Source organism: Pteronotus mesoamericanus, unplaced genomic scaffold (genome assembly GCF_021234165.1).
Source record: "Pteronotus mesoamericanus isolate MK-2021 breed Mesoamerican mustached bat unplaced genomic scaffold, CSHL_Meso_final contig_20, whole genome shotgun sequence".
Lineage (NCBI taxonomy): Eukaryota > Metazoa > Chordata > Mammalia > Chiroptera > Mormoopidae > Pteronotus > Pteronotus mesoamericanus.
The window spans coordinates 69,803,254-69,830,097 of record NW_026555085.1 but is presented as its reverse complement, the minus strand read 5'-3'; the positions used below and the strand labels follow the sequence as shown (position 1 = coordinate 69,830,097).

General features: G+C 37.4%; 1 protein-coding gene across 1 annotated transcript in view; it reads left to right on the top strand.

The window, feature by feature from the left end:
• The window catches only part of ROS1 (ROS proto-oncogene 1, receptor tyrosine kinase), a 101,438-nt gene that overhangs the window by 36,024 nt on the left and 38,570 nt on the right, over window positions 1–26,844 (top strand). The window contains exons 18-31 of the mRNA XM_054569869.1: window positions 2,012–2,112; window positions 3,298–3,515; window positions 4,104–4,264; window positions 4,647–4,791; window positions 7,017–7,279; window positions 9,217–9,280; window positions 9,594–9,796; window positions 11,429–11,634; window positions 12,478–12,764; window positions 16,506–16,682; window positions 18,041–18,243; window positions 20,255–20,399; window positions 21,183–21,415; window positions 21,516–21,692. Of these exons, the coding sequence (XP_054425844.1) occupies window positions 2,012–2,112; window positions 3,298–3,515; window positions 4,104–4,264; window positions 4,647–4,791; window positions 7,017–7,279; window positions 9,217–9,280; window positions 9,594–9,796; window positions 11,429–11,634; window positions 12,478–12,764; window positions 16,506–16,682; window positions 18,041–18,243; window positions 20,255–20,399; window positions 21,183–21,415; window positions 21,516–21,692 (2,583 nt within the window). The remainder of the gene's footprint in view (window positions 1–2,011; window positions 2,113–3,297; window positions 3,516–4,103; window positions 4,265–4,646; window positions 4,792–7,016; window positions 7,280–9,216; window positions 9,281–9,593; window positions 9,797–11,428; window positions 11,635–12,477; window positions 12,765–16,505; window positions 16,683–18,040; window positions 18,244–20,254; window positions 20,400–21,182; window positions 21,416–21,515; window positions 21,693–26,844) is intronic.

The window sequence follows — 26,844 nt, the reverse complement described above, 5'->3', positions numbered from 1 at the left end:
ATGGAATATGCCCTCTGACTCTTAAATATGAAACCAAATGACTGAAGGGGTGGGATGATGACTCTACACCTAAATTTTACTTATATCTTGAATAGTTTGCTGTATTCTGCAAAGGGAGCTGTAAAGTCTCCTTTTTTTAAGAGGTAAGGAGTGTTGCTACTTGTAACAGCATGGATGGACATGGATATCATGTTAAGTTAAATGTCAGAGAGAGACAAATATCTTATGACTTCATTTATATGTGGAATCTAAAAAAAAAATGAGCAAACAAGACAGAAACAGACTCAGATACAGAAAACAAACTGCTCGTTGCCAGAAGGGAGAAGGTAGGAGGATGGGTAGAAAAAGGCAAAGAGAAATAAGAGGCACAGACTTCCAGTTATAAAATAAAAAGTCACAAGGATGTATTAATGTACAGTATAGGGAAAATAATCAATAATATCATAACTTTGTATGGTGACAAATGGTTACTAGACTTATTGTGATCACATTGTAAGGTATACAAATGTCAAGTTACCATGTTGCACACCTGAAACTAGTGTAATATTTTATGTTAAGAGTACTTTAATAAAAAAGTAATTTAAAAAGAGATAACATGGAGTTAATCTATTATTTAGAAAACTCTAGTGCATCTCATAATAAATAAACAAGATTAACCTGATTTCATATTAACTGAAAAAGTAATCAATAAACCTCTTTTACCCTGAAGTATGTACATGATTCAATGACCAGAAGGTTGGGAGTTGCTAGAATAGTTTTTTTTTTTTTGCCTTTTGGGAAAAGAGTAGGTTGAGTTTTTTTTGAAAACAGAAAGGTGTGATTTACAAGACCACTGAAGGCTCTTCCAGTCATGCACCTCAAAATTATGCCTTTGTAGAAGACCTTGGGTAATGTTAGTAAGTATTTTTAGTTCTTGAATACATTATTGTATTCCATTTACATTTTTTTACTGGCTCATCAACTTTGTTTACATGCTACTTTACCTTGCTAAAGATATTGCTAAAAATATAGTCATCAACTTTAATCCTCTGTGATACCTTCCAGTCCCTAAGCCTGCTATAGAGAGAATCCACTACTCTGAGTTCAGACTCCTGGCAATCTCAGGCTATTTGAAAAATACCTATAAAGCCAATAAAGCCAGAAAGATCTCTTGGATTGTAAGTCCCATCTCACACAGTCTATTTTATAGGAGAAGTAGTCCTTCCTCACCTAAACAATTGGACATAAAATTAAGACAAGATGGTAACAAGAAGTAAAAGAGAGAGAGAGAGAGTAGTAAGAAGTGATTTTCAGATGTCAGCTGGAAATAGGAATACACACACACACACACACACACAAACACACTCTATCCAATTGTAACACATGGAAACTCTGTGTGTCTTATATTTTCAAAATGTGTCAGGATGTTTTTTGGTTATAATGAACAGAAGATACAACTTAAAATGGTTTAAACCATTGGTTCTCACACATGTTAACATGTTGGAATGATCTGGGGAACTGGGTTTCATCTCCAGAGACCACACTTCAATAAGACGCGACCTGGGAACTGAGATTTTTAAAGAACTCCACAGGTGATTCTAACGTGCGGCAATGTTTGAGAACTGATTCAAACAACAGTGAAATTCATTGGCTTGAGTGGCTGAAGAGTCCAAAGTTGTGACATGACACAGAGGCTCAAAGTTCCTGATTCAGCAGGACCTTGAGTGTGGTTGAGAATTTGTATCTACAACAAGTTCCCAGGTGATGTTGAAGCTGCTGGAGACAAGTATGTAGAAATGAGTAATATTCCTGCCTTTTGAAGATTTTTAGGAAACCGGTGCACCTATAGCCAAATTACAGAGTAATAGGCATATTCACATAATTTTTATATTCAGGAAAAGGTAAAAAAGCAGTGAGTTTATTATTCCAAAGAGGATCTTAAAGAGATATCTATAGCTAAAGTGTGACTTGTTCACAAAGGCGTCCTTTAAATGTGTATTTGATTTGTTTTCTTACTTTATGTCCTATTTAGGTAATTGCTCTAACTTTGGACCTCAGCGATGGGCTCCTATATTGGTTGGTTCAAGACAGTCAATGTATTCACCTATACACTGCTGTTCTTAGGGGACAGAGGTATGTAATATTCCTTGAAGGCAACTGGGAGGAAGAGAATGACTTGCCCCTCATTTATAAATGGTAATGCATGAGAATTCATTATTTCAGTAAACAGTTATCCACTCAGTTGCAGACATTGTGCTTGTGGGGAAAGAGGTTTGTAAACTACAAATTACAGTGCAATATGGTGCATATCGTGATGGGGTATAAAAGGAGTGCAGTGGAGGCACCGTCAGGTGGGTAAAAGTGTGCAAGACAAACTGGATGCTGTATTCACCAGGGATGAGGTGTGAGTAAGTAGTATTTCTTAGACCAAGGACTATGGGAATAGCACTAGTGAACTTGCTTATTTATAAGAAACTCCCAGCTATGGTCCTCCAAGGTAGTTTCTGTTTTTTTCAAGGCTGTATTGTGAAATTCTCAAAACAAAACTTTCATTGATTTTGGTATTAAATGCCATACTTTATAATTTTCCACAGAGGGAAATGTCAACACTTTAACAAGATTTAGAGAAATCATTTTAAAAAGAGGTCAAGCCTCTACTCTAAAAATTTGACAATCATTTAGTGTTCTTACTGAGTACTAGGTAACTAGAGTAATTCTAGAAACAACTAAACAAATTTTTAAAGTAAAAACATGCTTGTAAAATTTCTTGACAATGAGAAAAAATTCTAAGGGAAATTTAAGCAATAGTCTGTTTACTTGAATTCTCTGGTCTGAAAAGAAGCATTTTGACTTCTTTTCTATAAAAGAAGCTGATAGAGCTATAGAAGCTGATAAGTATCATTGAAGCAATAGAGAGTTGTGATTAGTGTACAGAGAAGGACCAAACAGGCTAGAATAATAAAAGCAAGGAAATAAGCAAGAATGGGAGAGAGACATGACTCAGTGAGAAATGAATCAATGAGTTGTACCTCCGATTTAGAGTATTACCAAGAATTACAAGTATCTATTAATATCTGTGTAACACTCTTGCCATTGCAGTATCACATTAATAAGAAAAGCCCTAGAAAATTTGCTTTAGGAATATTTTTTAAAAAATGTATACATCAACTTAATATTAAACTAAGAGTAATGACAATTATTGTTGCAGGGTGTTTTCTCTTTGCTTTTATGTACACAAACATGTGTTTTCTCCAGTACTTGAATGTGCCCGCCCTTCCCCCACTTCATATACACACACTGGTTGGTGTTATGTTTTAGCAGTGCTGGGGACACCACCATCACAGAATTTGCAGCCTGGAGTACTTCTGAAATTTCCCAGAATGCACTGATGTACTATAGTGGTCGGCTTTTCTGGATCAATGGCTTTAAGATTATAACAGCTCAAGAAATAGGTCAGCGAACCAGTGTCTCTGTTTTGGAACCAGCCACATGTAATCAATTTACAATTATTCAGACATCCCTCAAACCTCTGCCAGGTATATTTGATTCTTGCTTACTCTTGCTCCTCCCTACTTTTGTTAAATAAATGTTTAGGTTGGGATTTTTTCCTAAGAATTATGTTTTAAGTCCTGGCTGGTGTGGCTCAGTGGATTGAGTGCCGGCCTGCGAACTGAAGAGTAGCTGGTTCAATTCCCAGTCTGGGCACATGACTGGGTTGCAGGCCAGGTCCCCAGCTGGGGGCGCATGAGAGGCAACCACACAGTGATGTTTCTATCCCTCTCTTTATCCTTTCCTTCTCCTCTCTCTAAAAATACATAAATGAATGAATGAGTAAATGAATGAATGAATGAATGAATACATAAAAATCTAAAAAGAAAAGAATTATGTTTCAAGAGGAAAAAAGGCTTTAGTAGTTTCTGTTGGTTTGTTTGCAGCCTGCTTACTCTTAACTCAAATTTACAGCTTGAAATAGTCCGAAAAAGATAATTTTCAGGACATATTTAAAGAAAAGAACATTTTGTTTTGGAACTGTTAGTAATTACTATTAATTTTCCATGTTTTCTATCATGACTGCTAATTGTAAATTGCTTCTCTCTCATTATTTTTGTTTTATCTCCTCCTAGGGAACTTTTCTTTTACCCCTAAGGTGATTCCAGATTCCATTCAAGAGTCTTCATTTAGGATCGAAGGAAATGCTTCAAGGTTTCATATCCTGTGGAATGCTGTCCCAGCAGTGGATTGGGGTGCGATTTTCTACAGGGTGGAATTTGGTGCTCCTCATAAGGTATGGCATTGTCTCTGGCAACTTTCATTTCCCAAACAGACCGCACCGTCCGTGCCCGCCCTGCCCACGCTGACTCGTACTTTCTTTACTTAGCCCAGCACATCTCCGTGCTTGTTCCATGGGCCTCTGTCATCAAGATTGTTCCTGACATCTTTTGTTTCCGGCCAGTCTTTGACAGCTTTGTGGTTAGTGTTAAGAGCTGGCATGTTAGACACTTTAAGTGGCCTCGGTGGAACCACATGGAACTTACCAATTTAACACTTCCAAAATTGCAAAGTTTGATTTTACATGTGAACCAAAGCTTGAAGATTTTACTTAAGTGGGAATAAAAGATTTTATGATTTTCTCCCTAAGAGAATAATGTGTTGTGTTTATATTTTAGTTCCTGGCTATTGAGCAACATCCATTACCTGTGTTTACTGTGGAAGGTCTGGAGCCTTATGCCTTATTTAATCTTTCTGTCACTCCTTATACCTACTGGGGAAAGGGCCCCAAAACATCTCTGTCACTTCGAGCACCTGAAACAGGTACAGAGGTTAAAGGCTTTAAAAAAAGAAAAAGGCAGAATCTCACTACATGATCTAGAATGAATAGTTAATAATTTTTTGGAATAACTTTCAGTTTGGTAGATTCAATACCCTTTCAGTGACTTTTTGGAGATAGAACACCATCATTACAATAAACCTGCATAATTTATTCCACAAGTATATTTCAAAGATTTCTTTAAAATGCTTCACTTGATTGTAATGATATACAAGATGCAGAAACATGTCTCAGGTAATTTGTGAATGGCTTTGTAAGGAAAATGGGCATTTAAGAGCAGAGACAGTTTTGTAGAAGGCTTATTGGGAGGTGTTCTCGCAGATGGTAACTCAGGATCATCTGTAGGTAACTGAGGTCTAAATTTAATGTCTTTCTTTGGACTATATTTAAAAATGCATACTAGCCATATCTTTACATGTGTCTATCACTTTAAAGTGTGAAAAGCATATTTATGTGTATCATTCCTTTATTAAACGTTTATTACATACCTATCATGTGACAGAAACATCATTTCATCATTTCATTTAATCCACACACAGCTCTAAGGTAGGTAGACAGTTGTTATTATTTTGATTATTAGAAGGAGAAAACAGAAGCTCATTAGTTTCCCAATGTAAAATAGCTTGTAAGTGACAGGGCTGGGACTTTTCGCTATAGTTTCATCAAATCTCCAGTCAGTCATTTTTACAAACATTGATAGTAATGATACAAATGATAGTACCATATTGATTTATCTATATAAATTTCGTAGACTAGGACTTGGCAGGTCGTACGAGCTTATCCATGGCCATCCCTTTACCATTTTTTTTTTTTTTTTTTACTGTTAGGATTCTTTCAACAGTATTTTACCACAAGTCTCATATACATAGTGGAACATAGTGGAGCTACGGCAGGTTCAGAGCAGTTAGCATTCGGGCCCAAGTACGCTATCTTTGAAATTGTCTTGCGGTTCCTCCTTAGCTGGTGACCTAGGTGATGACTGCATCCTTGGTCGATGACTGCACTCAGCAGGGGATGCAGTGAGGGCTGCGGTCGTCAGCACTCTGCTGGGTATCTGGGTATCGGGGGCAATAAAGAAGACTGATAAGATTTGGCCTTGGCCATCAGGAAATTTACAATTCAGTGAGGAAATTATTCAAATTGGCAAATATTTATTAAGCATTTACAGTATACCAGTCCTATACTAGATATGGGGGCACTTTAGAAGGAATAAGAAAGGGTGCTTTCTCTGTTAGAGCTCATAAAACACTAGAGAGATAAACACATTCCGCTAGTGGTAATGGAAATAAGACAGTGATAATGGAGTAGTGATGGCATGGAATAAGTGGACAAGACCACAAGCTGCCTCAACATTTTTAAGAGAGGGCAATGTACATGCACTGATATGGCCGGGGAGGCCTTTAGAGGGTGGAAACTCTAGCTAGAGCCTGGGGAATGAAGCAGGAAGAGTGAGTATCCCATGTGAGAGTGAGTACAATGTAAGAAGGCCTGGAGATTGGATAACAATGTGAGTGTTGAATATTGAGAAGCAATGTGATTGGAGAGGAGAGTAGGAGGGGACCTTGCGGAGCAATCCAAAGAAAAAGGAATCCTATCTTATATGGAATGACTTGAAAATCAGGCAGAAAATTTTCTTTTGATAGAGAGAGAGAGAAGTTAATTAAAGGACTGAGCAAGAGTAAATTGCTTGGTTTGGTTCTAGAATAAATGGCAACCCTCAAATGACACCCTTGAGGAACATCCTGCCTCCTGGGAGGGTTCAGGGTCAGACGGCCTAGGATGCCAGATACTCTGTGTTTTATACCCTGAACTAGCTGAAGGTTAGATGGAGTTACTGCCTTCCTTCCTGGTGACTGCCATTTCTGCCTCCAGCTAAACCACTCTGTTGGGATGAGAATAAAAATTGTATTCTGTAAGGAGAATCAGCCACCTTCCAGCTATACAGGGCACAGACAAGAAAAATGCCCCTCAGTGGTAGTAGCAAAAGGGGTTTGGATTGGACATGAGGGAGATTTGCTGAAATAGTAAGATAGGATCCTGAAGAAGTCTATGGAATGTTCTCTCCTGAAGATATTTAAGAACAAAATAGATACACCTCAACTGTCTGGAATAAGAAATATTTATTACTAAGTTGCTCCACACCCTTATGATGGGTGGTAAAAGTCAATCTTCTGTTCTTTTCCACCCTGTCTGTGTCTTTGCTTTTCAGTTCCATCAGCACCAGAGAATCCCAGAATATTTATATTGCCAAGTGGAAAATACCACAGCAACAATGAAGTTGCAGTGGAATTTAGGTGGAATAAGCCCAAGCATGAAAATGGTGTGTTGACAAGATTTGAAATTTTCTATCGAATATTCAACCAAAGTGACACAAACGAAACATTTGAAGACTGGATTGTTGTCCATGTCACTCCTTCAGTGATATCTTTTCAACTTGAGAGCGCGAGTGCTGGGTGTATTGTTGCCTTCCAGGTATGGGAGGGGAAATAGGGATATGGGGGTCTTAATAGTGCAAACAGAAGGTTGATTAAAGGACTACTTTAAGAATTCTGCCACTCTGTCAATAATTTGAGGTTCATTGTGATCACAGAGGTCAAGTGGGCAGCAAAGGTACAAAAGAGAGAGGGTAAAGGGCATCTTGAGAATTTTCTTGGTTTCAGATTCAGAAAACCATGATTTTTTGAGGCAATCACTGCAGAGCATTACTCCAGTAGGTTCTTTTACATTTATTATCTCACTTGATCCTTATCCTTTTATGGGGGGAAAGAAAAAGCTGCGTCCCTGGGTATATCAATGAACTACCAAAGCTACATGGCTGCTAAGTGGTGTCCTACCGTCCAACTTCCAGAGTCCTTTCCTCTACATCACATCACTGCTGCGAGTCATCTGGCTGCCCAAACACAGAGCTACGCATGGCAATCAAAACTGAGGGTCTGGGTAGTTGACATCTCACAGTTATCACACAGCAGCTGATAGAGGAGAAAGTCAGAGAGAATAGAAACCAGCAAAAAAGCTACTGCCACATCATTCTGACATTTTACATTTCCTATGAAATAACATTCCACATAGATGGCTTAATGCTTTTCATATCTTCCTTAAATACCAGGTTGGTGACAATGTTGTATATATTTAGAAATATTTTCTATTTCTTTTTGGGGACCAAAATGTTTTGGAGATTGTTTTAGAGATTTGGCTTTCCTAAGGCTCTTTTTCTTTTTTGTAAAATTCTAATTTAATAATTGTTTTCATAATATATTAGCTTTACCTATAAAAATAAAAAATTGTACGTAAAAGTTAAAGATAATGCATACTCTATTTGTGAAGAATTATGTATGTTCTGTTTAAATAAGTATTCTGGTTAAGTATATCTCTCTATATATGTACATATAATTTCAAATATCACTTATTACAGACTTGTGCAAAGTGATATACATGAATATGCATGAATCTTAAGATGTTTCTGTGTAAAAGTGAAGACTGCTTGATATATATGTGCCCCATGATACATAACTATCATACAGAGGTGGTTATATATAGAATATAGTAAAGTGTATTTAAAGCCAGAAGTATGATAAAAATAATTCAATGTTTGTTTTGTTAATTGAGAGGGCACTTGAGGATCTATTTTGAGGCCATCTTATGGATGTCAGTTTTCTTTATAGACTATTGTGTGTACCTGTGCAAGGTTTGGAAATGGAAATGATTTATTACACAATGAAAAACATCTAATAAAGATGGTTTTAAAAAACTGTGCTGTTAGGATGCAGCACAGCACAGTAGAAGGAAAATATATAGATGACCTCAGAATACTTGGTTCTTTCACCTGTTTCTTCACGCGCCATTGGGGATGCGTTATTTTCCTTAATTATGATCCTTATCCAGCGTATATTCTTAGTGGTTGTGAGGATCAAAATAGATAACATATGTAAAAGTGGTTTGAAATGCACAATTCATTTTTAAATATAAGGTTTAACTATTTTTTAAATAAATCTTTCAGAAAGTATATAAACTTAATTAAAATTCCTAGTTGTTGAATTCAAGATAAGCAAAATGTTACCATAATATATATAATTTTATTTCTGTTAAATGTTCCAAGTAAATTAATTTTGGAACTAGCTAAAGAATTCTTTTTTAGAAATTAAATATTTTTGCGATAGAGATTTGTGCCTTTTCTTTGTCCTTTTCTAGACAAGAAAACCCATCAACAGGAATATGGGCAATATTTTTCCTTTTCAAGATTTATTGCTCTATATTTAGATCTATATTTAGATCTGTAACTATCTGAAATATTTAATAAGTGTATTAAGAGTGTGAAATGAAACACTCAATAACTTATTAGTCTTAGAACTTAATTATTGTCACTGAGGACACTCTTGAGTGCAGTATTTGTCATCTTTTTCTGTCTTTAGGTTCGAGTCTTCACATCCAAAGGACCTGGACCATTTTCTGACTTGGTAAAGTCCCAAACATCAGGTACTATTTAAAACCCATGTAAATAACAATTAGTGTTTTATACAAGTTTTTAACCCTTGGCATCCTCAGGATATAAGCACAGTCTCTTCGCAGAAGTTAAAGCCAAATAAAGTAATCAATTTTTATCATCATCAATCATGCTTAAAAAAAAACCTAAGCTTAGAGCACCTAGCCTGTGTGGATTGAGTCTGATTTAGTAGATGAACCCAAAGGAAACCCGTGGATTTCAAAGCAACCTGGTATTGAGTTCAGGGATTTGGTAAGTGAAAGTTATTTTTCTCACACGTATTACTTACCTGTTTTTTGTTTACAGAAATCAATCCATTTCCATACCTCATAACTCTTTTTGACAACCAGATAGTTTTGTTAGATATGGATCAAAATCAGGTTTTGTGGGTGTTTTTGGCAGAAAGAGACATCAGTGCCATGGGCTACACAGCTGATAATACAATGGGGTATTACGCTCAAGGAGACTCACTCTTCCTTCTGAACATGCACAATCAGTCCAGCTCTGAGGTACGTCACTACGTAATTCTTTTGAAAGGAAGGGTGTTGACCATTGTGGTTGTTATTAAGAGCAATTTCAGTAGAGTTGTGAAAGGAAGGAAGTAGGACATTTGTACATCACACCACCCTGCAATTAAAATGACTGGCCTCTGAGTGAGCAATTAAGATTAGAATGGTTGTAAAAGACAGATGCTATACAACTATTTAGTCACTACAGAATTCAGATTAGGTTTTGGCAAATGTCATTAAGGGTTCATCGAGCAAACAGTTGTTGAGTTTGGGGCACTGTGTAAGTTCCTGGACTAGAGGTAAAAAAGAAAAATTACAGTCCTTAAACCCACCAGTCTAATATTGGTCTAACACTAGGAAGACAGTACTGCACAGGGATTAAGAGGGTAAATTTTGAAATTTGACAACCTAGAATTTAATTTTGGCTCCACCTCTTACCAGATCTGTGACCATCAGCAAGTTATTTAACTGTCATGGTTATATAGTACCTCACCATAGGGATCTTGTGAAGATCAAATGAGATAATGTATGTAAGGCACTTAGCACAATGCCTGGCATGTGGTAGGCACTTGCTGAATGTTAGCTAGTGGAGGAGGCAGGCAGAACATAGTGTAAGTGCTGTGCTGAGGGCAGGATGTGGTGGAATCACCAACAATGGATGCCCAATCCAGGTTGGAGTCGTGATGGTTGTGGAAGAACGGAAAGATATCATGAGTACACAGAAGGTGAACCAGGAGAAGGTAGGGAAAAGCTGAGAAGGCAGCAAGTGCAAAGTCAGGAAAACAAGAGAGCCATATGGCATGTTCAGGGAGCTATAAATAGAGAGAGCTTAGAATAGAGATGGAGGTGAGGACACAATGAAAGGCAGGTGGTAAAGCTGGAGTGGTAGGCAGGAGCCTGCATATCATGGGCCTCCCTTACTGTACCAAGGAGTCAAGTGTCAATCTTGAAGCCAAGAGCAGGCCATTAAAGCAATTTAGTGGGTCATTAACATGATCAAGTTGTTGTAGAAAGACCTCTCTGTTAGCAGTGTGATAATGACTGAGAGAAGGTTAAGTCTGGGGCAATTAGGAGGCTATCACAGAAATCCAGAGAGGAAAGGCAGGAAATGAGAGGCACGGAAGTGAGAAGGGAGAGGACAAATTAGGGAGACATTTAAAATGGGGCCAATTCACAATGGGTAGTAACGGGAGGAAGAAGTCAAGGTTGAACCGCAGCTGATGGGATTGCTCTTCAGGTGAATGCTGGGAATCCATAAAAACATAAATGCGGGAGAAATGGGGGTTTGGGGGCACAGAGTGATTAGTTCTATTACCTGAGATGACACATATATGTTTAGTAGGCAGTTTATTTGAATTAGTAACTCAATGAGGGATCTTGCTGAAGATGTGGATTTGTAGCACTGCTTCATGGATTACGGTTGAAGTCATGGCAGTTGAAATCATCCAGGGAAAATACACACAATGTGAGAAAAGGACCGATGTTACAGTGGCACACAATCCAGTTATTGAGGTTTTGGATTACAAAAGAGAAGTGCAGTAAATAAGTAATATGAGTGGTTACAGTAAAGTCCTCAAATCTGAAAAAAAAATGACCACTATCTTCTTGGCTGTGTTTTCTACCTGATTTAAGATTTTCCGCGATGCAGTGGTTTTTGATATCACAATTATTGCAGTTGACTGGATTTCAAGGCACCTCTACTTTGTGCTGAAAGATCCACAAAATGGAATGCAAATATTTGATATTGATCTTGAACACAAGCTGAAATATCCCAGGAAGCTGAAACTTTGCAACAGAAATTCAACAATAATCTCTTTTTTTGTGTATCCTCTTTTAAGGTATGTAAAGAGTCATATTTAATATAATATCTTTGGTTTAATATTAGAAGTCATCGATGGGAAAATAAGATACTTAGGGTTTTTGACTCACTACATGAACTTTTAATAATTAATTCTACTTATAAATTATGAGCCCATACCCACAAATATATAGACTGAATCCATACTGATAATTTAACTAATCTAAACTTAGGTTTACCAGCAGGAAACCAAAGTGGATTTTTACATCAGCGAATTTAATAAAATCCTCAGCTGGGAGGGCCAAGAATGGGACGGAGACAATGGCGGAAGATGAGCAGGAGGTAGATGGGCAGCATGCCTTTCACGGTGAAATCTGTTCTTCACCTGTCTATCTTTAATTGCTGTCCTCATCAGATGAGTTTTAAGGCCTCTATTCAGCAACTGAGCGATTGTTTCTTGGGCTAGAAAGATATATTTTGTGCCATAAGCATGGATATTGCCTATCTTAAAACTAGATTGTTAACTAGTATTAAAAAGCAGAAACAAAATTGAGAGGAGGGGAATGGAGATGAATGTTGATGAAAAGCTGCAAATATACTTTATATTTACAATCAGTAGTAAGCCACTTTATACAGTGCCTCAGGTGATTATAGTCCAAGGCTTTAATTATAAACACATTTATTAAGAAATAATTGGAAAAGCTATAACTAGATTTCTTATGACCCCTTCCATCTCAGAAGGTCATTGGGCATGTGGACGTGTTCTCTCCAAAGGCTGCATTTGTTCCTCAAATAATTCGAAATGATTGATCTTCATAAAAAACTCATATTTGAAATAATATGTTGTACTCATTAAGTTGGAGGGTATTTTTTCCCCCAACAGTCGCCTGTATTGGACAGAAGTTTCTGATTTGGGCTCTCAGATGTTCTACTACAGTATTATCAATCAGACTTTGCACCGCATTCTGCAACCCCCAGCCACAAACCATCCAAATAGAAGGAGCCGATGTTCTTGCAATGTGACTGAATTTGAGTTAAGCGGAGCAATGACTATTGATACCTCTCAGCTAAAGCAACCACAGATATACTTTGTTAAAGGACAAGAGATCTGGGCCATGGATCTGGAAGGATGCCAGTGTCGGCAAGTTATCGTAATGCCTGCTTTGCTTGGTAAGACACCATGTGTACATAGGTTTTGATTAGTAATGGCAGTCCCTCCTGTCTCATTGAAAAGGGCTTACATCCCACAAATACTCAAATTAATATACACATGGTATTTACTCTGGCTTATGCCAAACAGTCTTGTACATTTAAAGTGGTTTCCAGGCAAATTATATATAGGCATCCACATAATTTTCTGGATCTGTGGAGATTTTTTGTTATTATTTTATAATTAACAGTGGAGCTACAATTTATTGAGCTTAATGATATATTCTAAGCATGCTACTAAGTGCATTATCTCGTTTAACTCTCACAACACCCTGATGAAGCAGGTACTCGTGTTGGTGGCAGCGAGAATGACACCAGGTGTTCGGCTGGTGGGATCAGACCAAACCTTGGTTTAGCAACTTCGGTACTTGAGTTCTGTCTAAGAAAGAATTCAGAGTCAAGACTCAAATTCTAGGAGAAAGTTTATGTAGAAAGTCACAGAAGTTGAAGAAGTGGGCTGCAGAAAAAAATGGGCTTAGGAAACAAGTTCCAGAGGCAAAAGAAGGGGTCCTTGGAGCTTAGAGATAAGGGTAAAGGTCAAGCATCCATGCATCAATGCATCAACACAGCAACACGCCTTGTGGGGGGGTCGGGGTTGAGAAAAAGAGGAGGGGAAAAGTTCGGCTTGCTCCCTGGTTGGAGAGCTCATAGGGTCTTCCATCATAAGGGCTTTTAAGGGCAGAGATTTTAGGGTAGGTCGCGGGGAGGATGTCAACAGAATATTCATCAGCTTTCCAGGTGTGTCCTTTCAGGGTCATGGTCTCCACGGATTGGTTGGCACCGGGGCAGGGCATCATTTGTCAGTGCAGCTGGTCCCGAGGCCAGCTATGGCATTGCTGGTGTGGTTTTGCTGCTTTTCTGGGCCTGGAGCTGAAACACAAGTGAGGCCTAGATGCATCTGATGCAGGTCAGAACCTCAGTGTCCTGGGGGCTCAACGCTTAAAGGTTGTTCTCTGGCTCCCTAGTTTGTTCCTGCTCTAAGGAGGCCTAACCCAAATGCCTGACAACATGCCAGGAGAGGAAAGGTCTGGGAGGATCTGAGCCTCACAACCAGCAATATGAAAGGTCAGAGGGAGGAAAAGTTACCCTGAGGGCAAGCTTCTAGTTTTCCCAGTTTTGCCCGTTGCTGGGCACCTGAGGCTTTCCACTCTGGTGACCTCTGTACCTGACCCCTTGTCCTTGCTCTGCTCATGTGTGTTTAACTGTCTACCCTGCTAGTTTCTTCGTTTTGCAGATGAGGAAACTAAGGCTGAAAACAGTAAGGTAACTTGTCCAAAGGGCCACAGTTGGTTAGTAAATGAGCTGGATTTGAAATTGGGCCATACAACAACTCATGATCTTACTCTCGGTACCTGTTTTTTTACTTCGGTTTTGGTGATTCCATTGACAAATGTGAATTCAGCAAGGGGTTGGTAAAAATTTGACAAGTTTGTCTGTTGAAACTCACTTGCTTGTGGAATAGATATTTGAAAGTCTAAAGCAATTTGGAAGTCTCCTAATTAGGAGTAATTGCAACAAGAAAGATATACCTTCTAAACTCTCCCATATAATTTTAGAGTCTGTTTCTCACTGTCCAATATAGTATGTGCTAGTCACATGTGATGCTTTAAGTTAATTAAAATAAATAAAATTAACATTGTAATTGCACAGTCACACTAGCCACGTTTTAAATACTCAAAAGTCACACGTGGCCAAAGGCTAGTATTGGGCAGCACTGATATAAAATTTTTCTACCATCAAAAGTGCTGTTGGGCATTGCTGATATATATACAATGAAGTTTTGAAATTGCAAACATGTGTGTGTATGTGTGCGTGTGTCTTTGTGGGTGCCTGAATATGGAAGTTGTAACTGCACAATGGTTTTGTTGGCATGTCATTTGGAGTGTTTTAGAAACAATTCTAATGTACCTTCAACAGGCTTAAGAGTAGAAATAATGTTTAGAAAATTACTTGCTTTTGTTGAATCTGTAACAAAGACTCTTTTCTTGGCCAGATTTTAGTCAGAGTTTTCTGAGCCCTCTTCTCAACTAGGCCTAGACCTTAGCCTTCCATGCTCGTCCTTGCTGAGTCTAGTTTTAGCAAGAATCCTGCTAAGTCAGTCTAGAGGGAATGTCCCCCACATCTGATATCTGACTAAGCTCGTCATACTCCACCCTTGATGATCTTGGCTTGCCTTTAGCAAGAATCTTAGGCCAGTTTAGCAAGAATCTCCTTACCCTTGATATGTCCTCTTAATAATATTTTAGCCATTGGCTCTCTCATTGTGCATGCTGGTTATTAATCTTCAGCTGTCTCTGTTGTATTCAGAGTTGAGCATCTCTCTCTCCCATATATCTCTTTCTACAATATTGCAGTCATCTTGACTAAAGTCTTCCTTAACATTTTAATGTATCAGAATAATTTTTCTTAAACATCTGATACTTAAGAGTTATCTAATGGGTGTTACAGGTATAGAACTGGTGAATCCATAACTTAAATTTATAATCCTAAAATTGGAATAACTATAAAGATCACTTAGCTCACATGATATTGGAAGAAATCCCTCTGCAAAAACAATTTTGACTGTTTATTTAAAAAAATACTACTTTATAAGGAAGTCCATTTAATTTTCTTTGGACAATTCTAAATATTAGATATTTTTCTTCTTATAGTTAGCCAAATTCTTCTCCCTGTTCCTCCCATGCATTAATCCGAGTTCTGACCCCTGAATTTACAAAGAATTAACCAATCACCTTCGAGGTGATAGCCATTGAGCAATGTAAAGATAGCTGTCATAGCCCACGCTAAGCATTTCCTTTGGAGGAAAAATTCAGGTGTCTGTAACTACTCCTCAGACGATGTGGTATCTAGATCTTTCTTTGCCCTAGTCACCCCCCTGTGTTTTCACTTCAGCTACGCGATGTCCTCTTAAACGTCATCCCCAGAGTGACTCAGCATTTTCTCCGTGTGTTCCAATCAGTGCGAGAGGCCTCTGACTTCCTAGGTCATGTTTTACTGCAGCTAAAAGTGGCATTAGGTCTTTGGACTGCCCGCCTGCCATTCGACAACCCATAATCTTTTTTATGTTAACTATTATTAAGCCGGGTGTCTTCCATTTGTCATTTCTAGAGTTAATTTTAAACCCGAATTTAGGACACTACGTTTGTTTCTGTTAAATTTCAATCCATTTCCTGATTCTGTTGTGATATTTTTGAATGCCAAGTCAGTGACTGAATATACTAGTGACTGTAAGAATTGTATGTTATCTGAAAAATTGACAAATATGTTTACTGTGCATTCATTTCAAATGATTGATAAAGACAGTGAACAAGGCACTGAGTCCTCTGCCTATCGTCTAATACCTCTCTTCAGAGAGGCATTGTTTGACTTGAAGTCTCATGGCTAAGTTGTAAATAAATCCTGGCTCTGCCCTTTACTAATCTTGTGGCCTTGACATTATTTAATGGGTTCAAGCCTCAGTTTCTACTCCTACAAAATAAGGTCAATAATAATAAAAATAATATTTATTTTATGGCTTGATGTGGAACTAAAATGAGAAATCTGTAGCCTAATCCTTAGCCTAATGACATAAAATAAGTGTTACTTCTCCATATTAAGAAGATTCAAACTTTAGCAGTTATGATGTAAAAAAAAAGGATATCACATATTATTGAGAGTAGAAAACATAAGATATGTTCCTTATTTTATGTTTTTCGTAAACAGGAAAAACACTTGTCAGCCTAACCGTGGATGGGAAATTTCTGTATTGGTCGTCCATAGCCAACGACAGCACCCAGATTTGCCAAGTAAAGAAAAGCGGTGGGGCCGTCCTCTCCCGGGTGAGGGCCCCGAGGAGTGAGCGTATCTTGGCTTACAGTTCGCTGCTGCAGCCTTTTCCAGGTAATAAAGTCGTGTCTCACTCAGCTTGTTCTTCCAGTTCAGGGTCGGAAAAGGCTCAGAACGTCTCCTTCCCCAGGCAGTTTCTCCAGCTCTTGTGTTGTGCTCTGGACGGCCAGGGTCGGGTGTGCCCTATGGCTGGGGGCTGCCCTTGGCTTTGCCCCCCAGCGTTCCTCCAGCGTGTGCGCGGCTGGGCTGTTGGGGGAAGCCCCTGTCCTGCCATCCTCTCTGCCTGCCCCTCTTTCCCTTCTCCGTCCTGAAAGTAACCTTCCTTCTGACAATTCTTTAGACGCCCAACGGTGTCACAAAGCACTGCATCAGATTTCAGGTCTTTTTCAAGGTGAAATGCCTATTTAGAATAGTATTAGGTACACCAACTCTTTAACATGCATACATCTGTGCTACCATTTTTATTAAGTTCTTATCTTTTAAAAAAAGTGTCACTTGTAATTTTTTTTTTTTTAGTGTTGTGTCCTTAACTCTATTTCCCCCATAAACCCTGTGGGTTTTATTGTGCAATTTTGTATAATGCAATCCCTTTTAGGAACGTATGTGTTACATTATGGGCAGAACTGACTGTATATTTACTATTGGGAATCATAATAAAAAACTGTTTGAAATCTAAAACCAACCAACCAACAATAAAAACAGCATTACATAGATCCATGGGCAACATTCAGACCTAAAGTGGTTTTTGAGTTTTTTTTCTCAAGTTCTCTGCCATTAAAGTACTTCTGTCATTCCAAATGAAGAATTATTTCCCACTAGAGAGGGGCAGGACTGAATGAAACAAACTCAAATAATCTTTGCTTAAGTGTATTCATTTATGAAGTATGTGAGTTACAAACTACTAAAAATGGAAGATTTTATAAATAAATTGAATGTACATTTTGGGTAAAGAATTCATTTTCCACTTTGAGAAATTTAAGAGATTTAAAAAGTCCATGTAATATCTTTTTAAATTTAAACAGATATACACATACATGCACATCCCTAAAAAGTCCTAAAGCTAGCATGAGTTTTCATAATTGGAATTCAATTAAATGCTTCCTTCAAAATAAAACAAGGGTTGACTTTGTTTTGCTACTATGTACATTATTAAAGGTACTTTAGCTCCATCTGCTGGAAATTTTAAACAATTACTAGTTACCTTGCTTCCTTTTTCTGAGGCACATAGCATCTCCAAGATGTACGGAAAAAACTTGTCTTCCTGCACTGAATAACATTTCTAACACTTCAATACATCATGTCTTGTAAGTTAAATAAAAATAAGAGATTATATTACCCTCGATGTTAAGCAAATCTGTTGTTTCTCTTTTATACATATATGTGTACATATTTAATCTTTTTTCTTATTTTAGATAAAGCATTTCTGTCTCTAGCTTCAGATATTGCAGAGCCAACAATACTTAACACCACAAACACCAGCCTCACAATCAGATTACCGCCTTCCAGGACAAACCTCACTTGGTATGGCATTACCAGCCCTACTGCAACATACCTGGTTTATTACAAAGAAGTTACTGGTGGGAAAAACAGCTCTGAACAAAAATATAGAATGCTGGTAAGATTGAAGCTGGTGGCCTAAATCTTTTCATTAGGTGCTCTTTTCTTATATGAAATTCTCAGTTACAGTATTTTCTATATCATTTTCTGAAAGGTGCTTTTATGAAGCCTGTTACAGCTGATTTGTCAAAACATACTTTGCTCTAGTCTTTTTGTCTGGGAGTAAGTTAAGCTGACCAGTGGGTAGATCACCACAGTATCAATTTCCTGAATGTCCTGAAAGAACGGGGGTTTGTTGCCCTTGCTGATTATCTAATTGTCTCCAGAAAGTGACACTGATTTTTTTTTTATATCTTATCCAACAGTTTGCAGATTGAGAGATAAGAAATGAATTGGACAGAAAGAATATTGCCATATATTTCTCTCGTCCACAGCATATATCTAACATAAAAATTGTATATTTTTGTTATTTCCTGTATGTTGTGAAATGTGCCATTAAACAGGGACTATGTTTTGATTTATCATCGTGTTTCTAGTACTTAGCATTGTACTGGGTTGGCCAAAAAGTCTGTTTAGTCTTTTCCATAAAATTAAAGGCACATTTTTTATTTTCACAAATAACTTTATTGGTTTGGATATTTTGAGTATGTCGAGTATCTTCCACGTGGTATAACATTAAATATTCTCAATTAATGTCTCAGTTTATTCGCTTCCACTGGTCTACCTGGCTGGGGAGCATCATTCCAGGAGAAATCTTCAGCACCAAACTTTGCAAACCACTTTTGACATGTTCGATCAGTCACAGCACCTTCTCCATACACCACACAAATCTTTTTTGGCATTTCAGTTGCATTTTTATCTTTCTTGAAATAATAAAGTATAATATGCTGAAAATGCCACTTATTTTCTTCCACCCTCAATATTAGAATGGCTGCACAAAAGTTTACCAATTTTGATAAGTTTTTTTAATGCACACTGATATGACAGCTATCATAACACAATCTAACAAAATTGTTTCAAATGAAGTTAAAGACAACTAAGTGCTACTATAGCCATCTTAAGGAAGGAAACCAAACAAACGTTTTGGCCAACCCAATGCTTGGTATTACATAGGCATTCACTAGATATTCTTCAAATGAATAAATAAATTGGCATAATTCCTCCCACCATGGGCAGTGATGTTTTAGTTGTCCTTATGATGGAATCGTAAACATTCAATATTTTGCTTTGTGCTAATTATTTAACCAAGTCCAAAGGTGAAACTGAACATCATCTATTTGATGTTAAGCACAATGTACTTTACCAGAAAGAACAGCTGATTCCTTTAATTTTTATATTTTAATCTTTCTTCACATATTTCTAAAGATGGCTGTCTCAGAGGCAGATTGGATCACTTGGCTGACCAAGACTGGGCCCGGGGCACTGGACATTCCCTTTGGAGCTCCTCTTTCATATTGTCTTCACACTGACTAATATGCGGCAGAGGCGGTGGTTCTCAACCGTGGGCACATTGGTGCTTTGATAATCTCTGGGTTCAGGTTTCACCTCAGACCAATTCGGTCAGAATCTTTGGGGGTGGGACCCAGCGAACAGTATTTTCTTAAGATTTCCCAGAGGATTCCAAAGTAACACTGAAGTTGAGAACCATTGGTCTAAAGAAAGTCATTTACTTAAACTTTATTTCTAAGAATGACTAGATAATGTAGTTTAATCTTTTATTGTATTCACATGTGTCACATCTTTCTAATACCACCTTGCTTAATTTCTAATGCAATACTAATGAAATAGCGTCCTTCTCTGGGAATCTATCTTCCTGTTTGAAATGAGTATGTCACAAAAATTGACTAAAGGCTGTCAGTCATTTAGCATTTGTCCTTGTAGATAAACAACTTAGGCCCAGGGAAGGTTAGAGCAGTGAACATTGTCAAATGTTTTTAAATCTTGTTTAATTCAAGATTTAAAAAATAAACTATTTTGAGTCTTTTAATTTTTTCTCTTTGATTAAATAATTTCTCCCCATTTCTACAAAAAGTAAGAATCATATATTGATTTTTAAAAATTAATTACAGGAATTTCAGGAGAGTATAGCCCTTATTGAAGGTTTACAACCATTTTCAACATATATGATACAGATAGCTGTAAAGAATTACTATTCAGATCCTTTGGAACAATTACCACTGGGAAAAAAGATTTGGGGAGAAACCAAAATTGGAGGTGAGTTATGGGCTTGGTATGGGTTGCTAGAGTGGAATTTTGTGATATATGTGATGTGTATGTCTACATTTGTTTGTTGTTTTTTACCTGAATATTAAATAATATTTATTATATGAGCTTTCAAAAACTTAATAAAAATGTGTTGGTTGAAAAATACTTTGATGACCTGATTTTTGATCTAACACCAAAAGATGATAAATAATATTCCATCAAAATGAAAAGCAACTAGAAGCTGAACATCAAAATCAACAGTTTGACCAAGAAACCTATTCTTCAGCCTTGCCACACAGTGTCACCCTCTTCCCATAAGTTCATAGGCCTCTCTACACATGGTGAGACAGGAAAATCAAGCCTTTCCCTTATGTGAATTTTACTGAGGCCGCTGAGATTTAACGTAATATAACATCATTGCCTTAAAGTAAATGAATCTAGAATGTTAGAAGTTGTTCTTAGAGGTGGTGGTTATTATGAGGTGATGGCATTTCTTTCAGATGTCTCTGAAGACATTCACAAAACTTACCCAAATTTGGTTGTTCAGCATCATCCCTGGCCAAATCCTGGAGCTAGAGTCAGAGAATGACTTAGTCATTAGGCAAAAATAAGTGAGAGCCTTTCAGGCAGCCTGATATCTTACCATTATATAAGAGGCTGGCTTTCCTTCGGAACATCTGTCATTCATTCTGCTCACATGATATGACTATTCCTCAACCAAGACCCCATTACTTCTTTCCATCTTCCAGTGCGATTGCAACATCCCTTGTCATGCGTTGCTATTTATTTCAGTACCAGAGGCTGTTTGGCATATTAACACCACCGTGCAGTCAGACACCAGCCTTGTTATATCCTGGAGAGAATCTCACAAGCCAAACGGACCTAAGGAGTCAGTCCGCTATCAGTTGGCAATCTCACATCTGGGCCTAATTCCAGAGACTCCTCTAAGACAAAGTGAATATCCAAATGGAAGCCTTGCTCTCTGTGTTACTGGACTGTCTGGTGGAAAACTCTATGTGTTAAAGGTACGGTGAGGTTACTGAGTATTTTATTGCCTTTCTTAAGCACGAGATTTAGAAAAGTTTAAGCAATTTTATTTTTTCATTTTATTTTCTTTACAAAAAGGTTCTGGCCTGCCATGCCAAGGAAATGTGGTGCGCTGAGAGTCATCCTGTCACTGTTGAAACGTTTGACACACCAGCGAAACCTTATGCCGTGGTTCCAGGGAACACTAGTTTGCAATTAGATTGGAAGCCTCCATCTAATGTTAACCTCATCAGATTCTGGTTTGAACTCCAGAAGGTAGATCACACCATATACTTCTAATGCCGATTTTTCTTTTATGCCATAGTATAAGTTGGGAGCCCTTTTGTATATCTCCAGAGCAATCTCTTGTATAAATCAACAATGTATTTGACCACATTCATTGATTCAGGTTTGTCATATAGAAGTGGTGAGCTATCTAGACTAATTTCTGATGGAAGGAATTCCCAGAGAGATTAATTTGTTCTTAAAAGGCTCCATGTAAAAGTGAATAAATTATGGTTTACAGATTTCATAATATTTTACTTAGTTTTGATGTTACCAGCATGGTTCTCTGGTTTACAGTCCATAGGAATTTGGTGTTTTCTATGAAAAAAATGGAAGAACTGTACAAAAAAACCCCCAAAACCTTGTTTAGAAATGTTCTTTCAACTATTTAAGGGCTATATAGCAACAGAAGAGAAGTAAAGTGTAAAAAACCATTTTGCTCTTGGCATGTAATCTATTCCTCATCTAAAAATCTTCATGGTTTAACTAATATGAAAATAGCCACTGAATTTTAAAGTATCATCAATCTAATTAATTCAGTACTAGGGAAAACTTACATTGATTTTTATATTGCTACACTTAGAATATATTGTTATATTTTTATAATTGCTACATTTCATTTTAATTATTGTATATGTATATGTCCACATTTATACAGATTGGCTAGGAATGCCATGTTTAGTGGTAACTTAAAGACTAATCAGGATAGTCATGGCCTCATTTCCCTTTAAAAATGAAGTTGCTCCCAGGATGTTTTTAGATTTTACTACATAAGATTTTTTTATGATCTTGTACTTTTAGATAAAAACTATGAAAAATGTGAAACAATAGTGAATGTTGAGTTGATAAAACCACAGGCCATAGTTTAACGAGACTTTTCCCATTGACCATGTTTATGGTGATGTGTTGCTTTTTTTAAAAAAATAGTCATCTTATAAAATGCAGTTACATTGGAGAAATTGAAGGATTCCTTTTTGTTGTTGTTTTTTGTTTTACATCTATTTAAGTAAGCTTAGTGCAGTTCAGTTTAAAGTCTTGAGGAGGGATGTAAAGCTCATTTCCCAGATCAAAGAAGTGAAATGGAGAAGGATCATAGAGATGATGATCTCTAGCCTCTCATTTTACTGATGAGAAGTCAGAGACCCAGGCAGGTGCCCTCATGAGTCAGATGTTGCCAGCCAGGCAGAGGAGGACCCCAGGGGCTGGCTCACTCCTGCCGCACTCCTCCTTGGGTGCTCTCCATGGAAGGAGGGTGAGTCATTAAGCCACCGAGCTCTTCAAAGTTGAGAGAGGGGGACAGCAGGTAGGGACTGCCTGTCTCAGTTCTCATGACTTTCACGGAACACTTCTTGTTCCAAAACTTCCCATGTTCCTATACTTGCTCAACACAGGTCTCAGAAAGACCACTTAGGAAATCATGAAACTGAAATGTTTGATACAGTTATTTCTACATGTGTGACCGTCTATAGATACTAATTGATAAGCACAATAGAAGGCTGTGTTCTGAGATGGTTAATGAGTGATATCTAGTCATACAATTTTATGTTTTTTGAACCTACCTTATAATAATAAGACACCTGGGAATGAATTTATAACTCCATATTAAAATTCTGAGGCAGGCAACAAGGATGAATACATACTTTTTTATTCTTATTTATTCTATTACAGTTGTCCCAGTTTTTCCCCCTTTACCCTTCTCTGTCCAGCCCAACCCCTTGCTTCCACAGTCCACCCACACCATTGTCCACGTCCACGGGCAATTCATACATGTTCTTTGACTAATCCCTTCCCTTTTTTTTCTCTCATTCTCCCCCACCTCCCTTTCCTCTGGTAGCTGTCAGTCTGTTCTCTGTTTCTATGTCTCTGATTCTGTTTTGCTCATTAGCTTCTCTTGTTCATTAGATCATATGATATTTGTCTTTCATCGATTGGCTTATTTCACTTAACATGATACTCTCCAGTTCCATCCATGTTGTCACAAAGGGTAGGAATTTTTTCTTCTTTATGTCTGCTATATAGTATTCCACTGTGTAACTGTACCACAGTTTTTTTAATCCACTCATCTACTGATGGGCACTTAGGCTGCTTCCAATACTTGGCTATTGTGAATACTGCTGCTGTGAACAGAGGGGTGCATTAAGTTCTTCTGAATTCGTGTTTCAGGATTCTTAGGGTATATTTCCAGCTGTGGAATCACTGGGTCAAAAAGCATTTCCATTTTTAATTTTTTGAGAAATTCCCTACTGTTTTTCACAGTGATTGCACCAGTCTACATTCCCAACAGTGCACTGGAGTTCTCTTTTCTCCACATCCTTGCCAGAATTTGTTGTTTGTTGATTTATTAATAATGGTCATTCTGACAGATGGCAAGGTGTTATCTCATTGTGGTTTTAGTTTGCATCTCTCTGACAGCTCGTGATGTTGAGCATTTTTTCACATGTCTATGGGCCATCTGCATGTCCTCCTTGGAGAAGTGTCTATTCAGGTCCTCTGCTCATTTTTTAATTGGATCATTTGTGTTTTTGGTGTTGAGTCATATAAGTTCTTTATATACAGGGTCCGGCAGAAGTAAGACCTGCTTGAGTGTGATTGGTAGGGTAATAATATGGGTGTAATAATTTATAGTTTTAATTTGAACATTTCACCTAAAATGTCATATGGTATGCTTGAGTGTGATATTTTTGTGTTTCATAATTACATGCTTATGATTTTGTAATAAAGACTTTGTAATAAAAAAGGGATGTTTGTGCCAGACCCTGTATTTTAGAGATTAAACCCTTGTCCGAAGTATCATTGACAAATATGTTCTCCCATAGTCAGTTCCCTTTTCATTTTGATGATGGTTTCTTTAGCTGTGCAGAAGCTTTTTTATTTGTCATAGTCCCATTTGTTTATTTTGGCTTTTATTTCCCTTGCCCTAGGAGATACATCAACAAAAATATTGCTATGTGGGATATCTGAAATTTTACTGCCTATGTTTTCCTCTAGAAGTTTTATGGTGTCACAACTTATATTCAAGTCTTTATCCATCTTGAGTTTATCCTGGTGTATGGTGTAAGTTGGTGGTCGAGATTCATTTTTTTGCAGGCACCAGAGAAGTTCTCACAACACCATTTATTGAAGAGGCTACTTTCACTCCATTGTATGCTGATACTCCCTTTATCAAATATTAATTGACCAAAGAGAGATGGATTTATTTCTGGGTACTCTATTCTGTTCCATTGATCTATGTGTCTGTTCTTAGGCCAGTACCAGACTGTTTTGATTACAGTGGCCTTGTAATATAGTTTGATATCTGGTATTGTGATCTTTCTAACTTTATTCTTCTTTCTCAAGATTCCTGTGGCTATTCAGGGTCTTTTTTGGTTCCATATAAATTTTTAAAGTATTTGTTCTAGATCTGTGAAATATGCCATTGGTATTTTAATAAGATTGCATTGAATCTATAGATTGCTTTGAGTAGTATGGACATTTTAATGATGTTAATTCTTTTAATCCATGAACAGTGTATATGCTTCCATTTATTTGTATTTTCCTTAATTTCTTTCTTCAGTGTTCTATAGATTTCTAAATACAGGTCTTTTACCTCCTTGGTTAAATTTATTCCTAGGTACTTTATATTTTTTCTTTTTGTTGCTATAATCGATGGGATTTTTGTCTTAGTTTCTCTTTGTGATAGGCCAATATCTCTGATGAACATAGATGCTAAAATTCTCAACAAAATACTAGCAAACAGGATCCAACAATATATTAAAAAGATCATACACCATGATAAAGTGGGATTTATTCCAGGGAAGCAAGGATGGTACAATATTTGCAAATCAATATATGTGATATATCGCATAAAATAAAAGGCAAAAATCACATGATCTCATTAATAGATGCAGAAAACACATTTGATAAAACCCAGCACCCATTTATGATAAGAACACTCAGCAAAGTGGGATTTGACGGAGCATATCTCAACATAATAAAGGCCACATACAAAAAAACTTACTGCCAACATCATACTCCACGAGCAAAATCTAAAAGCATTTCCCTTAAGATCAGGAAAAAGACAAGGCTGTCTGATTTCACCACTCTTACTCAACACAGTACTGGAGGCCCTGGCCACAGCAATCAGACAAGGAGAAGAAATAAAAGGCATCCAAATTGGAAAGGAGGAAGTAGAACTGTCATTATTTGCAGAGAACATGATGGTGTACATAGAAAACCCTATAGGCTCCACCCAGGAACTACTCAACCTAATAACTGAATTTCGCAAAGTAGCTGGATGCAAAGTCAGTATTCAGAAATCAATGGCATTTTGTACACCAACAGTGAATAGCTATCTTTTTAATTAATAGTTTTTTTAGAAAAGAAAGAGGAGATAAGGATAAATTTTAGTCTCTCTCTTTTCAGCCAAAAGTTCCTTATATGAAAAATGAGGGAATTAAAGCACAGGGCTAAATTTCTATGTAGGTCTTAATTTTATAGATTCCAAATCACAACAATATAAGAAAGAAGAACATCTTTAAGACTGGAGAGAAAGAAGTAATTTTGTTTTGGCAATTTTTTTTTTTTCATGGAAGCGCATTAACACTGTGTTTTCTTCAGTTACCTAGGGAAATCCCTACCAGAACCAAACATTTTTGAAGTTCCAGTTTCTGAGACTTCATAGTCTGCACTATCACACCCCTCTCCACCAAATAATTTGAAAATCCCTCCGTGGTAGCCTTCACCTCTGAACTGTCACATGAGAGGTTCTGGCTTTGTGATTTACTGGCGCAGCCTATGGCACCCCTCCAAGTTGGTGGTCTGCCCAGCACGCTCATTGCTGTGGTAAGGCTGATACTCTACAGTCTTCCAGGAGTACCTTTGGTCAAATATCTACCTTGACAATTCAAGGGGCTGTGATAAGTTCTGGATAGTGTGGAATATTGGGCCACCCGGACTATTTAATTAAGATAGTTTCTATAGCAGATCATTAAGGAGGCAGGACCAAAAAGGGATACAATTTTTGGGCCAGTAATCAACATTTCTCTCTCCTTCTCCCCGCTCTCCTGCTTAAACAGGTGCACAGGTTCAGAGTAAAAGTTATGGATCCAATGCACCTATTTCATTAGGATATATGTCTCAGTGAAATTGATACATGTATAAGACA